The 14431-nt window shown below is 41.1% G+C and overlaps 1 protein-coding gene across 2 annotated transcripts in view; it reads right to left on the bottom strand.

The window, feature by feature from the left end:
- Window positions 1-14431, bottom strand: part of adcy8 (adenylate cyclase 8 (brain)) — a 129974-nt gene that overhangs the window by 25159 nt on the left and 90384 nt on the right. For both annotated transcript variants that reach the window (XM_028592754.1, XM_028592753.1), the window contains 3 exons: window positions 13647-13736; window positions 12038-12210; window positions 10931-11009 (listed from right to left, as the gene is read on the bottom strand). In XM_028592754.1, coding sequence (XP_028448555.1) covers window positions 10931-11009; window positions 12038-12210; window positions 13647-13736 — 342 coding nt within the window. The remainder of the gene's footprint in view (window positions 1-10930; window positions 11010-12037; window positions 12211-13646; window positions 13737-14431) is intronic.

Genomic DNA, 14431 nt, shown 5'->3' on the forward strand with positions numbered 1-14431 from the left:
CCATTTTTGAGGTGAAAAAAAAACACTGTAGCAGTAACGTTACAACTCAGAGACTGTGAAACATTTATTTGTGTAATTCGAGGATTTAAAAAGAGATTTATTGTGCTTATGACCTGTTACACAGGTCAGGTTTTTTGCTTGGTTTGAAGCTCGGTCGGAGCGAGGATTGGTCTGCAGTGTGCGGGCATGCACATGCACAGACGAGATTCAAGATGGCGAGCCAGACCCAGAACTTCAACTCATCTTCTCCATCGCATCAGTGAGGAAATCTCCTGCGTATGGTGACTCGCTGCCAGAGTGGTAGGAGTATCAAGAATTGGTTTTGAACTGAACTGGAAACTGATTGAATAATTTTGGACTGAATCAAACTGAAACTCTTCATTGAACTGAATAATCAAACTCTCATTTGGACTTCAACTTGAATTTAAGGTGTCATGCTTTTGTTTACATATTGAGTTCATATGTTTGAATGTGATTTGATGATTGTGGTCCACTTTGATTTGATTGTGTAAATTGAAGGTATTTTCTTACCCGTAAAAGAAAGGAAAAAGAGTTAACTCAGGAAGTGAAATAGGAATCCTAAAATAGGTGCAACCTAGGAAAAAAACTGGTCTAACTTAGATTAGCTTTATTAAAATAACTTAGGTGAACTAAAGAAAAAAGAGAGTGAAATACATTTTCATTTATACAATATTAAGAACCTGCAGGGTATTTTTGTTTTGTATACTGTATTTAGTGTGTTTTTTGCATTAAGTAAATTGCCGGCCTTTTGTATTTAAAGCAACGGTCTCTGGTGTAATTATTATTTTGCTTCCCACTCCTTAGAACCTAGAACTGGTCCAGTGGCGCAGTTAGTGGTGTGATACCGGTGCTACAATTATCATATCCTTTCAAAGAAATGTTTGGGATATCTATGTAGTACACCCAGTGCTGATAATAATTAAATGACAAAAGCAACCCTTATAGAGAAAGAAAAATAGAAATTAAAAAAAGTAAATTCTTTGAGAAAAAAAAAAAACACAATTTAGATTTCAAAAAACACCATATTTTTGTTGTACTGCACATTGCTGCAGCTCCTCTTTTCACCCTGTGTGTTGAGCTCTCTGTTTTAGCTACAGAGGGAGACATCTCACTTCTGTTCCATCTTTGTTGGGAGTCGCACATGTGTAGTACCTAGGTAAGGACTACTAGCCAGTCAGAAGCAGAGTATGAGGGCGTGCCCTGAAAGTACCTAGGTAAGGACTACTAGCCAGTCAGAAGCAGAGTATGAGGGCGTGCCCTGAAAGTACCTAGGTGAGGACTACTAGCCAGTCAGAAGCAGAGTATGAGGGCATGCCCTGACAGTACCTAGGTAAGGACTACTAGCCAGTCAGAAGCAGAGTATGAGGGCGTGCCATGCTAGCAGCTAGGCGAGCATTATAACGTGTGTTCCAAAGTGACCACGTTGGTCTCTGAAGTAAAGGCTGGACTACAATAGAGCTGTTTGGAGCAGTTGGTGAACAGTGTTTTCTGTTGGAGATGGTAAGTCCCTTTGGGGGGGGACTTTGGGCTTTTGCACTTTGTAAACCTATAACGTGCACAAAGTATATAACACAATGAAGGAAAGGGGAAAAGCAGAATATGAGCACATTAACTTTGATTGATGCATATTTAGTTAGTTATATTTCCCTGTGTTTACCTCCTTTTCACTGCCCACCTCTCTTGCTTTGCCTCTGCTTGTCCTTGCACCTATGTGTTTTCTTTTCTTTTGTCTGTTATCTGTTTTCTTTTGTCTGTTATGTAACCTTGTCTATGTATACCTTGTCTGTTTGTTGTATCTATGTAACCATAACTGTAAAGCATCTTTGAGTGTCTAGAAAAGCGCTATAAAAAACAAATGTATTATTATTATTATATGATTTTTTTGTGTCATAGAGAAATACTTAAAATTTAAAACCCTGCTTAAAATATATTTTCTCATTGAACCAAATCGTCTCCTGAAAAATCTGCTGGAGTTCAACATGATTCACGCAGACACTCACCCTGACCCAGAGATTGCTTTGCACAGAAACAAATAACCATCAACTCTGTATTATTTTCCATTTTCTCAAAATCCCCTTCTCCCTTTTTTCACAGTTTCCAGACAGGCCTAACACTTTAATAACTGCTTCAAAATGTAACCAAAGATTACAGGAAAGTTGATTATATCTTTTTAGATGATGGAAAGGCCGAGCCGCATGCCTGGAATGAATGGAACAATTTAACAAAAAAATCCATCAAAGGTTGGCTCAATTATGGAACACGAGAGAGTGCGATCAATCTGAAGTACAGCGAAAGGAGCATGCAACCCAGATTGCTTTTCTGAACGCACAATTAATACAAAGTCATTTGAATACATTACAGCCTAACAAAAGTCAGTACCGTTTAGTTTGTACTTTCAAGAAAAAAGGCGGGGGGTAATCTGTGATATTGAAAATTAATTTCGGAGGCAGGCAATTAAGCCTGTGAGGATTTTAGCGTCTCTTTCTGGCGGTTGGCGGAAACAGTTTTGTGATTAATCTTGGTATCAATTAGTCCCTTAATCATAGGAGTGAGTGCAAATCTGCAATCTCATTTTCTGTTTTTTTTTCTAATTAGGAATGCAAAGCCTGCTGGGCCGGTGTGACGCCGGGATAATGAGATGGTGGCCGGTGAAATAACGCCGGGTCGCTCAGGCGTGAACCAACATGACCTCCGCGGTGCACTTTCATTCAAAAAAGCTTCTAAAATTACAGTACAGAAGTACAGACACTAATAAACATTTTACTCAGCATCAGCGCTGCTCTCTAATTAGGTTTACTGCAGAATAATGGTCAGAAGTACGGTCGTATGTTCTGGTCTGACAGCCTTCCCCCCCCCCTGCTAGGGTTAAAATATGTGAGGTTATTAAACTCCAGGCAAAAATTATAATCTGTAAAAAAGTGTTTGCACAAACAATTTGACTCATTACATTTCTGAGAGAAATATTACACTTTTGGCCGCTCTTCATTTATCTGACAGCTTATGGTTTACTTTAGGCATTTCATATTTTGTGTTGGTGTTCTAAACTCCGGTGGATTTAGTGTCTGACAACATTATGGAAAGGATCCCTAACAGAGATAGACCTTTTTTAAAAGAGAAAAATCTTCTTGGTTTAACCAGAAACAACTCCGGGATCGCTAGCACTAAACCCACCAGACTCCTTTCAAAAAAAACTATACTTTTAGCGTGTATAGAGCCAATAAATTTCCACATGTAAATGGGTGAATTAAGGGTCTATTTCAGCCAAAACCAGAGTTGTGATTGTTGGAAAAAAAGAAAGTGGAAAGACGACCAAAAGCGGCTTTTTACAGTTTTCTTTTGTTTCTATCGACTTTGAATGAAGTGTATTTTACGATGCTAAAATTACTTTTTATTTACACGGAATCTGGTGGGTTTAGCGAACGCACTTTTTTGCGGATGTTTTTATGTTTTTTAAAAAAAAGATCTTACTCTTTAAATTCACCACATGATGTTAGCTAAAGTAACGTTAGCTGTTCAGTAGATGGTTAACGTTTATGACTTATCTTACATTAGCTAACGTTACTGATAAGTTAGCAAGTTAACGTTACGTTAGCTAACGTTACCTTGCGGATATTTCATTAGAATGGCATTACAAAAAGTGGATAACCGTAACTAAACCTAACGTGAATAAAGCTATAGAGAGCCAAAGTCACGCCCTTCTACTTCCGGTCCATGGGACCTTTTTTCGGAGAAAATATGAACGAGAGTCATTGGAGAGACAATAATTACTTTTTTACCCCATTTGAACAAATATGATGTTCGTCAATTTAAAAGATTTTTTCAACCGAAGAAAGTCTACGTTTATTGTTAAACTGCTGAAGTATAAGACGGTGAAAATACGTAATAAGAAAGACTACACATTTCAAAGTCTCATGGATGACTTCTGGCTGAAGCTACGATGTCTGTGCGTATCGGACCTGTGTGTGTGTGTGTGTGTGTGTGTATATATATATATCGTACTGGGGATGTAACGTTACTCAAATGAAGAGAGGATCTCGCTTGTTCTTTTGCTTCTCTGCTGAGAACACTTCACTGGATAAAACACATCAGGTAAGATAACGTTACATGTTGTGGAACAGAGCTAAGCTAGCTAGCTAGCGAGCAAGTTGAGCATCAAGCTAGGTGACGAGAGATGTAGTTCACGGAGCGGTTTCACACTAAACTAAGAGGTCATATGACAAACCTACGGCTAACTGAGACTTTCTTCGGCTGAAAAAGGATCTTTTAAATTGACGAACATATTTGTAATCCACGGCTCAATTCAAATGGGAACAAGAGATAATTTGCTTCTCCCTGTTCACTACCGTTCATATTTTTTCTGAGGTTAAGGTCCCGTGAGGTCCACCGGAAGGGGCGTGACTTTGGCTCTCTATAATATATTTAAGAATACATTACCTTGTACTGACAAGGTAATGTATTCTTAAATATATATCTAAACATGTTTTCTGCCGGAGACGCTAGATCGGCTGGTTGACTATGATGACGACAACAAATCCCATGATCCCACGCTACTTCCCGACGTCATCAAAGTACGTCTTTTGTTATTACTCCTTAAAAAACCTTTCCATAATGTTGTCAGACATATCCAGATTGAAAAAAAAAGTTACCATAGATGTGGCAGATCAGAATATGAACCAATGGGTTGTTACGGAGCCAAATGAAAAATGACCTATTTTTATTATTATTACACTTTACCAAGTCTTAAAATGATTCAACAGAAAATTAGGTGTCAAAAAAAAAAACATCGCCCAATCATTTCACAATATGAGCCTTGTCTTCAGCTTTGTAATGAAATGCTTCATGTTCACTGTGCTTGATAATGTAATTACTGCTCTGACAGGAAGCTGCGTTCATGAAGAACAACCTCGTCTGGCTTCAGTGCTCCGCTGCCGTTAGTTTATTACGTTAAATGACTGTGGCTCGTTTCCTCTGATGCTTCGAAAAAAACAAAAATCTGCGTCATACTGCAGAATACATATAAAAGTGTCAAAAAAACTGCTTAGGTCAATACATTATCCAGTATTATTACATGGCTTTGTTGAATTCTAAGGCATTCTGCGGTCTGCTATTTCTTGATAACATGAGAATATGTATTATCCACTTAGAGGGAGTGTGGGCAAGTTGGGTTTTTATGTTATGGTTAGGATGTGCTTGCAGGAAAAATGAGAGTGTTTTCTGTGAATGATGGATGAGATGTATACCTGGTACGTGTGTGTGTGTGTGTGTGTGTGTGTGTTCTTGTTTAACTATATTCGCGGGGTCCCAACAGCTTTGTGGGGCCAAAATGCTGGACCCCACAACTTTAAAGGGCTGTTTGAGGGTTAAGATTTGGTTTTAGGATTAATGATAGAATTAGGTTATGGTTAGGGTGAGGGTAAGGGTTAAGGTTAGACATTTAGTTGAGATGGTTAAGGTTAGGGTAAGGGGCTAGGGAATGCATTATGTCAATGACGGGTCCCCACAAAGATAGTGCCACAGACCTGTGTGTGTTTGTGTGTGTGTGTGTGTGTGTGTGTGTGTGTGTTTGCAATGAATGTGTTGTGAGGTGAGTTTTATACAATATATATGTGTTACAATGATGATGCACCTTACTAGAGTGGCTCTACAATTTCATTGTACTTAAATGCAATGACAATAAAGGCATTCAATCCAATTCAGTATAGTCAAGTATAACACACCGTTGCCATGCATAGCAGATCATTGCCATGGACTCAGTTCTGTTTACTCTGAAGCACAGCTATCAATCCGCTAAAAGATGTCCGTGAAAAAAAAAGTGGGGAACAGGAGACCAACTCCTGTCCTCCAATCCAGGCAATGAATGACAGCAGTTCTGGTGAGCGCCTTTATCACTCCATCTTTATATATGGTCTATGATCGCTACGCAGCAACTTCAGCCGTAGGAACAACGTTAATTAGTTAGCTTACATTGCAACATTGCGTTTACAGGTGTGTCAACTGCAAGACATTTGAAAAAAAAAAACTTGGAAAAAAGTGACAAAAAGTGACAAAAAAGTGACAAAAACAGTGGCCGGGTTAGCTCAATTGGTAGAGCAGGCGCACATATATAAAGGTTTACTCTTCGACGCAGCGGCCGGGGGTTCGACTCCGGCCTGCTGTCCTATCAAAATAAAGGCCAAAAATGCCAAAATTAAAATAAAGTGACAAAAACGTTGTAAAAGCTTGAAAAATGCCAGGAAAAGTGACAAAAAAAAGGGACAAAAACATCAGGGAAAGCAACAAAAGTGTAAAAAAGTTTTAATTTGAAATTTTGGCCCAGAAAAATTTTAAGTTGCATGGTTGACCGGGACACAATATAAGGGTTAAGTCAATATTTTGTCCTCATCACCCTGTCTGGGTTGTATTCACTATAATGACCGCCTCATAATCATCCCTTTCTTACTCACAGTTACATGCACAATAGCAGTTGATCAGAAAAGCCATCCTCCCTGCGAGCCTAAAATTGTACCATAATCATCTATTAGCGTATTTTCTTTGTACCTTTGATCAAAGATGTTTTCATCATAAGTTGTGTAGGTGCAGCTTCGACATAGTGCATGTGTGCAAATGTTGTCTGCTGGGCTATTGTGGAGACATCACACACAGCCTTCACATTTAACAAACACCGAATGAGAGCTTCAACCAGATCCTTGCAGTCAACAAAAGGCTAAGAAGGACAATTAAAGTCGCCTCCATCTTTCAGCTCTAATTGGCTCTTCTTCACAACACAACAAAGTCAGGGAAGTGTCTCTGAAAGAAAGCGCCAACAAATGCTTTTACACCTTCTGTGCTTTTTCTCAACAAAAGACGACAGCGCTGGGAGTTTTCATCTACAAAGGGATTGAAAAGCCTCGTTCTTCGTTCCTGAGTCCAACTGACGAAGCTGCCTCATTATTCCGGTGTTTGGCTTTGGTAAAAAAAAATCTCTGCTTTACTCCATCACGACATGTTTCTGTTGAATCTTCGCTCCAAGCAGAAAACTCACTCCCCTCTTAAAATTGGGGGAGATCTGGGAAGACTGTTTAAGTCGATTACACAAGGCTGTAGTTCACTAAAGGAGGAGATGACTGTTGCAACTATTGTTTCACTTTATTTGATCCAACTGATCAATACCCAATCAAGTCTAATTTATTGATGATTCTCTTCTGAACGTTTGCCATGTCAGCTCCACCATGGTTCTACCACTGGGGCCAGTGTGTGTTATCTTTTCATAAAGAAAAGGCAAGGTTGGTTACTATTTCCACTATACCAGTCCCTCCAGAAGAACGGTATTATGCGATCGCATTATTCAATGCATAATCAGCCAAAGTCCGCATTTTTATGCAGGGGCCTCATATTTTCCCATACGTCACATATATCTAAGTTGAACATTTTTGCGTTTACTTACTTACGTTATGAAGTGACGTAATTACACGACGTGAACATCATCGAAAAGCAGGGTGTTGGGGGAATCACTTTTTTTTCTATTTTCATCAAACCGTTTTTGCAAGTTCCCGCAATTTCATCGCATAAAATTGATTAAATATCCCGCATATTCCATCGCATGTTTTAAGAAAACGTGCCGCATAATCAAGGATTTTTTTTACATATTGTTTGAGCAATAAATAACTTCATTTTTACCAAACGATCATTTGGACAATTTAGCAGGAAATGACAGAATTCCTGTTGTGTTTAAACCCGGTACAGCCATAGACTGTTAAAGAGATGGACCACCAGACCCCGTGTCTCTGGACGGAGACCAGTGAAGGATATCAGAAGACATTTTTCCGGTGCTGGCTGAGCGTTACTGAGCAGCTTCCAACTGAGCTTGAAGACGTAGATGTGACGTGAGCAACGTGTGTGAAAGTGTGAAGTCTTCTGGTAGCTGTGCCGAGAGAAATCTCAATCATTCCCAATCTTACAGAGACGGAGAGTGTAGGTATATGTAAGGAGATAACATAGGCACAGGCTAATTACTGATCACTAACATGCTAGTTAACATTAGTAATTACACCTAAACAGCTAATGGAAGTCCAAACTGCCTGTGAGCTTCTCCTGTACTATACGGTAATTCCTCTACTATGGGACAGTAAGTTGGTTGGTTATGACCCAATTGTTAGCCTGTTTTTATAAAAGCGTCTGCTACGGAGCCATAACGTGAGCTACAAGGTAATGGAGCCTTTTATACATTGTCGTGTTTCTTTAGAAATAAACAACGGACAAATAGAGTCTTTAAACACTTCAGATGTAAAGTTATTTGCTGTTAAAGTGACGTAAAAATGAATGGGAGTCAATGGGATGCTAACGGGAGGTGATGACTTGGTAGCATCAAAATGGCGCCATAGGAGCTATGGGTTGTGGAGAGAGGCTTACCACCTTGGGCACAACAAACCATTAACACAGCAATTAAAAAAAGAAAGCGGGATCACACGGGAACGGTCTCTTTAATCTGCACTCTCTTCTCTCGGCCTGATGCATCTCACACAAAGAGAGTGTAACACCTTGCCTCGTCCTGTGAGCCGTCATTGTCTCTTCTTTTCCAAACAAGTGGAAGAATTGACCCAGAGAAAATCAATATGCCACTGAATGAATCAAATGCGGCTGCTTTCCACCTTCATGGTGCTACAAAGGAACCTCAATTGCGGCCGTGTCCCGTCTGTCTCCGACGCTGAACTGCATGATCAAAGGTTGCCATAGCAAAGAGCATGAAAGCAACCATGATACCAGTTTCCATCAGGCTGCCGAATCGGACCGCATCTTTATAAAAAAAACGGCTTGTATAATGTATCAGATGTTTAAACATGTTTCTGTTTGTCTTTACATCTGAAGAGGTATCACCGAGGTCAGATATAACACAGCAATACCAACCGACAGGATGGCTTTCTTTGGTTTTATGAATATAATGCTTCTTCTTGGTACAAAACAGGGTTTCCTCCAGTGTATTGCAAGCTTGGTGGACAACCAGTCCTTAGTTGCCTCCCAACAGGCCTAAGTCATTGGGAATTATTTTTTTATGTATTTTAAAGACCTTTTGAATGTACTGTTACAGCTCGGTTGGAAATGTTTTATATTTTCAAATCTCTAGTCAGCTTTTAGCACTGACTTAATGTATGACATCTGTCCTATAGCTTTTTTCTATTTCTCAATTTCGTGATTCCATCCATGATGCTGTTATCACAGTAGCAATTGGGCTCTACATTAACGCTGCTGTCAGCCTGTGACGGGCCCCAGCCGGGTCGGAGTCAAACCCGTGGCTACTGCGCCGTAGAATAAACCTTTATATGTGGGCGCCCACTCTACCAGGTGAGCCACCCAGGTGCCCCCCTCCTTAAACCCTTTAATCACAGCTTGCACTTGTTTAGCAAATCTCTTCGTTTCTGATGTTAACTGTCGTGTTGTCCTTAAAAAAAAAAATTGGGTTTCTTTTAACCAAATTTTCAGTAAAATTTCCATTGGTTTAGGGAGGAATATTCATTTGGCGGCTTGCCAGTGAGAGCATAGATGTGTTGTGCTGTAACAAGTATATAATCCTTGTGTTTTCTTTGTTCTTTGGTAGAGGAGCGTGCCTATGTTCCCACAGCCCTATGTTCCCACATTTCTAAGATTTTTTTTCAAAATTAGGCACTATGTTCCCACATTTCTAAGATTTTTTTCTCCAAAATTAGGCCCTATGTTCTCACATTTCCTTTTTCATAAATTTGTATCAGATTTTATCCCCCTAACACTAACCCTAACCCTAACCCCTAACCTTGTTGTGCGAAGATAGGGCTTAAATTGAAGGGAAATGTCCTAGAAATGTGGGAACATAGGGCTGTGGGAACATTGGGCTGTGGGAACATAGGGCTGTGGGACCATAGGGCTGTGGGACCATAGGGCTGTAGGACCATTGGGCTGTGGGAACATAGGGCTGTGGGACCATAGGACTGTGGGAACGCTGTGGGACCATAGGACTGTGGGAACATAGGACTGTGGGAACATAGGGCTGTGGGAACATAGGACTGTGGGAACATAGGACTGTGGGAACATAGGACTGTGGGAACATAGGACTGTGGGAACTTAAGGCTATGGGAACATAGGAATGTGGGAACATAGGGCTGTTGGAACTTAGGGCTATGGGAACATAGGAATGTGGGAACATAGGGCTGTGGAAACATAGGGCTGTGGGAACATAGGGCTGTGGGACCAGTGGGCTGTGGGAACAGGGCTGTGGGAGCATAGGCCTGTGGGAACATAGGCCTGTGGGAACATAGGCCTGTGGGACCAGTGGGCTGTGGGAACATAGGGCTGTGGGAACATAGGGCTGTGGGAACATAGGGCTGTGGGAACATAGGGCTGTGGGACCAGTGGGCTGTGGGAACAGGGCTGTGGGAGCATAGGCCTGTGGGAACATAGGCCTGTTGCGAACATAGGGCTGTGGGAACATAGGGCTGTGGGACCAGTGGGCTGTGGGAACATAGGGCTGTGGGAACATAGGGCTGTGGGAACATAGGGCTGTGGGAACATAGGGCTGTGGGACCAGTGGGCTGTGGGAACATAGGGCTGACCCCATTTGGGGAGACACTGGGGAAAACTGAAGTGATATGACCTTGTTGCTTTTCCCCGGTGGCTTCCCTGTGATTGATCACATACAATATTTGCAATATATCACCTTAACTATCACTCTGTGTTTCTCTGTGCTTTGTGTTCAATCGTTGAGTATCTATGCATAGCTCAGTAAATATCCATAACACTGACACTATTTAGTTGCTTGTAGTTTGTGGTTTTCTTCTCCATTTGATCCAAACAATGGCTTTCTGCTCCGACACAGCTATGTTATGTTCAGGTGATCTTTTTCTTGGATTGCATTTGGAAATGAATGACAGTTGAGTGACGATGGAAGCTGGTGTGATCGTACCTGCTGGCCGTGGTAAAACACAGCGAGGAGGAACATGGCCATCAGGAGCAAAGACGTCTCTTTGGTCCCCAGGAAGTTTCTGTTGGAACAAAAACGGAGTGAAGACGCTGCTCAAAGAAGAGTTCCTGCAGGTTTCAACAAGTCAAATTAAAAGTAAAAGTACAAGGAAATGCAGAGTCACAAAAGTACTTGCAAAGTAAATAAAATTATTAAAATTGAAAAAAAAAACAGAGTAATAATAATCTGTACATATACAGCTAATTATTATTTGGAAAGAGCTACAACACCACAGAATAAAAAAATTAAAAAAACATTTCAAAGAGCATTACAGGTAGCGTTACATGGACGTAGGGAAAATAAGACCTGTTTGAAATGATTTAAGACCTAGAACACAATACTTTTGCAAATTTAAGACTTTTTAAGGCCTAAAATTTCGATTTTGGAATTTTAGACTTTAATCCGTTTCTATTAAAGCCTCTGAACACTCACACAGGTGTTTTCAGTTATTCTGGCTGATAAGACTCTTTTCAGGTTGAAGGTGGGCCGGAGCTTTGATGGGAACTTATTAGGTCACAAATTTCTACCAATAAGGATGATGAAGGTGTCATTTGTCCCGCCCTAACAGGTGCTACAACACTAACAGTGGACTCAGGTAGATGTCAGTAACTCAGTCTATCCACACCCACACAGTCCTGGGAAAGGTCGAATCAGCCACATTAACTATAAACACCTGTGTGGGTGTTCAGGGCCTTTAAAAACTAAAGTTCTGGGCGCCTGTGTAGCTCACCTGGTAGAGCGCGCGGCTACATAAAGAGGCTTAAACATCCGGTATACTTGCCGTTCCTGACCTGTGGCGCACCAGTTTGACGTCATGGGAGCACCATAACTATTTCTACTTGCGCGTGGTGAAAAACAGAGTGGTGCATGACCTCTGGTCGCGCACTTTAAATCCTGGCGCGCCAGCGAGATCTACGTCATTTTGTTGTCATTTTGACGCCACGTTGTCGCGCTACAGGTCGGGACTAGCGACTGTCAAGAGGCCGTTAGTCCTCGACGCAGCAGCCCTTTGCTTCACGTCATTCCCCCTCTCTCCCCTGAAGCGCTCACTCTGTGTTGTGGTGGACGGTGTCGTAGCGGACGAACAGCGAGGTGTAGAAAGCTTCGGTGAGCAGCGCGTAGATGGCGATCATCACCAGCAGCACCGCCAACTTCAACACTGAGTTCAGCCGCAGGAAGACGGCGCACGTCACCATCGCCAGGACCCCCGTGAACACAAAATACTGGAAAAACAAAGACATTCATGCTCAATATCATGAGATCCATCCTTTACCTTAACAGGTTACTCTACTTTACAGGACATTCAGAAGGTAAAGAGGATTAAAGATGGCTGTGAAATTTGTTGTTACCCTCATGGGTGATATAGAGCCTGGTGTTTGCTGTTTTAAGCCCCCAACGTCGTCTTCCAGGCAGCGCTGCCTGGAAGGGACTAGGATTAGGCAATGGTTAGGGTTAAGGTAGGGTTAGGTGCCTTAAAGTCGACAGTCACAGCGCTGCCTTGAAGTCGGAGTTGGGGGCTTAAAACACCATCGAGCGTCGATCCTCTGACTTTCCATCTAGCGCTATCATCAGGTCAGCATATTAAAGGTCCTATATCATGCTGATTTTCAGATTCATACTTGTATTTGGGGTTTCTACTAGAACATCTTTACATGCTTTGATGTTAAAAAAACTCTCATATTCAAATTCTCATATTGTCTGTTTGAACATAGCTGCATTCACCCTCTTTCTGAAACGCAACGTTTTTAGCGCCTGTCTCTTTAAGCCCCTCTCCTGAAAAAATCCATTGCGCTCTCATTGGTCAGCGTTTTCAGGTCTTCCTCATCTGCGTTCTCTGAGTCTCTGCACCGCCATTGCAGCCGGGGAAAGACTGTAGCGGCACTTTCTACATATATACGGTATAGTTGTGACATCACAACGATACAGAAGTCCTGACGGCTCATTTAAAGGCACAGTTTCTGCTTTATAATTTTAAAAAAATAATGCCCCTTCAAAACTGATACTGGTTTATGACCAAATGCTTGCAGAACTAATCACATTCCTATCAGCCGCATCTGTGCTTTGCTAATAAGCAAATGTTAGCATGCTAATATGCTAAACTAAGATGAACACCTACTTGCCTGTGAAACACTGAAATCTTTTAAACTCTATGCCCCCCCAGAATGTAACACAGGCCTTTGGCCTCTCAAAATTTGCACTACAGACCTATGATTTGGCATTTTTTACTTTGTGTGTCTTATTTAATATTCCAGTCTGGATTTATCCTAGCTAGACTCAATAACTCTTTCTTGTGTATCTAAAAACAGCTCTTATTTGTGCGAACGCAAGTTTCCGAGACCCTCGGGAGGAAATAAGGTTTTGACGTCTACATACAACAATAACTGTCTCAGCCCAAGCTTGCAGCTACAAAAAATGTAACTCCCTTATTGAGTCCATCAATCAGCTGCATATTGTGTGAGCGTAATAACATAATGGATGTTTTCTCCGTGAAGTTTCTGACGGCTCCATCAGTCGCCGTTGTCTGAGGCGAGACCTCCCTCTGGGTGCGAGCAGATGTCGGGGATGTTTAATTCTTTTTTTTTTTTCTTGTTCCCTTGCTTTCTCAAACAGATGGACGCTGACAGCAAAAAAAAATTCAGACACCTCATTTAGTCGGTACCTCTGGGTAGAAGCAGATGTCTGGGATGGAGACCGACTCGTTGTACGTCTGGTTCCTCAAGGTGCTGGACTTGTCGAAGTCGCACCACAGCTGTGAGAGACCAAAAGGGCGATTATTGTAACAGCTGACCTGTTACTGAAGTTCGTATCCAGATTTGAGAGAAGCCTCCTGCCACACAGGAAGTGATGCATTTAAATGTGGCTTGTTAAAATAAATATAAAAGGAGAAGAATTCATGGTTATCATCGGCATGGAATTTAGCACAAAGATGCAAAAGCACTTTACATGGAAGAAAAAATGAGGTTTTTGTAAGATGTTTTTGTTTAAAGGGTTAATTTTTTTGTCTTTTTTAAAGACAACACTGTTTGTTGTAAACAGGAGAAAGGGGCGTTTAGGTATGTAGTGACGTCAAACCTTTACATTAAAAGCACTTTAGTGGTTTCCATAAGCAACAGCAAAATGTATTTGCAAGAGCAGATGTTCAAAGTCACCAAATGTTTAGACCCAAAAAATATATCTGCAACATGTACACTGACAACACATTTTATTTGCTTTCCTACAATATCCACTTGTGGCAGCTACAGCATGATTCATCTTAATTAGTATTAATGGTTCTGTTGGATTAATATACAAATAACTTGTAAAAGCAATTTGTGTTTTAGTTCATTTACAGAAACAAACCTCTCCAGTGTTCTGATTAGTGGGCCCCTTTTTCTTTTAGACAAACCAATCCTTTTACCAGTTGCCTCAACAGGATTGTATAATTTACTTTGCTTTATGCAATCA

Source organism: Perca flavescens, chromosome 12, assembly GCF_004354835.1.
Source record: "Perca flavescens isolate YP-PL-M2 chromosome 12, PFLA_1.0, whole genome shotgun sequence".
NCBI lineage: Eukaryota > Metazoa > Chordata > Actinopteri > Perciformes > Percidae > Perca > Perca flavescens.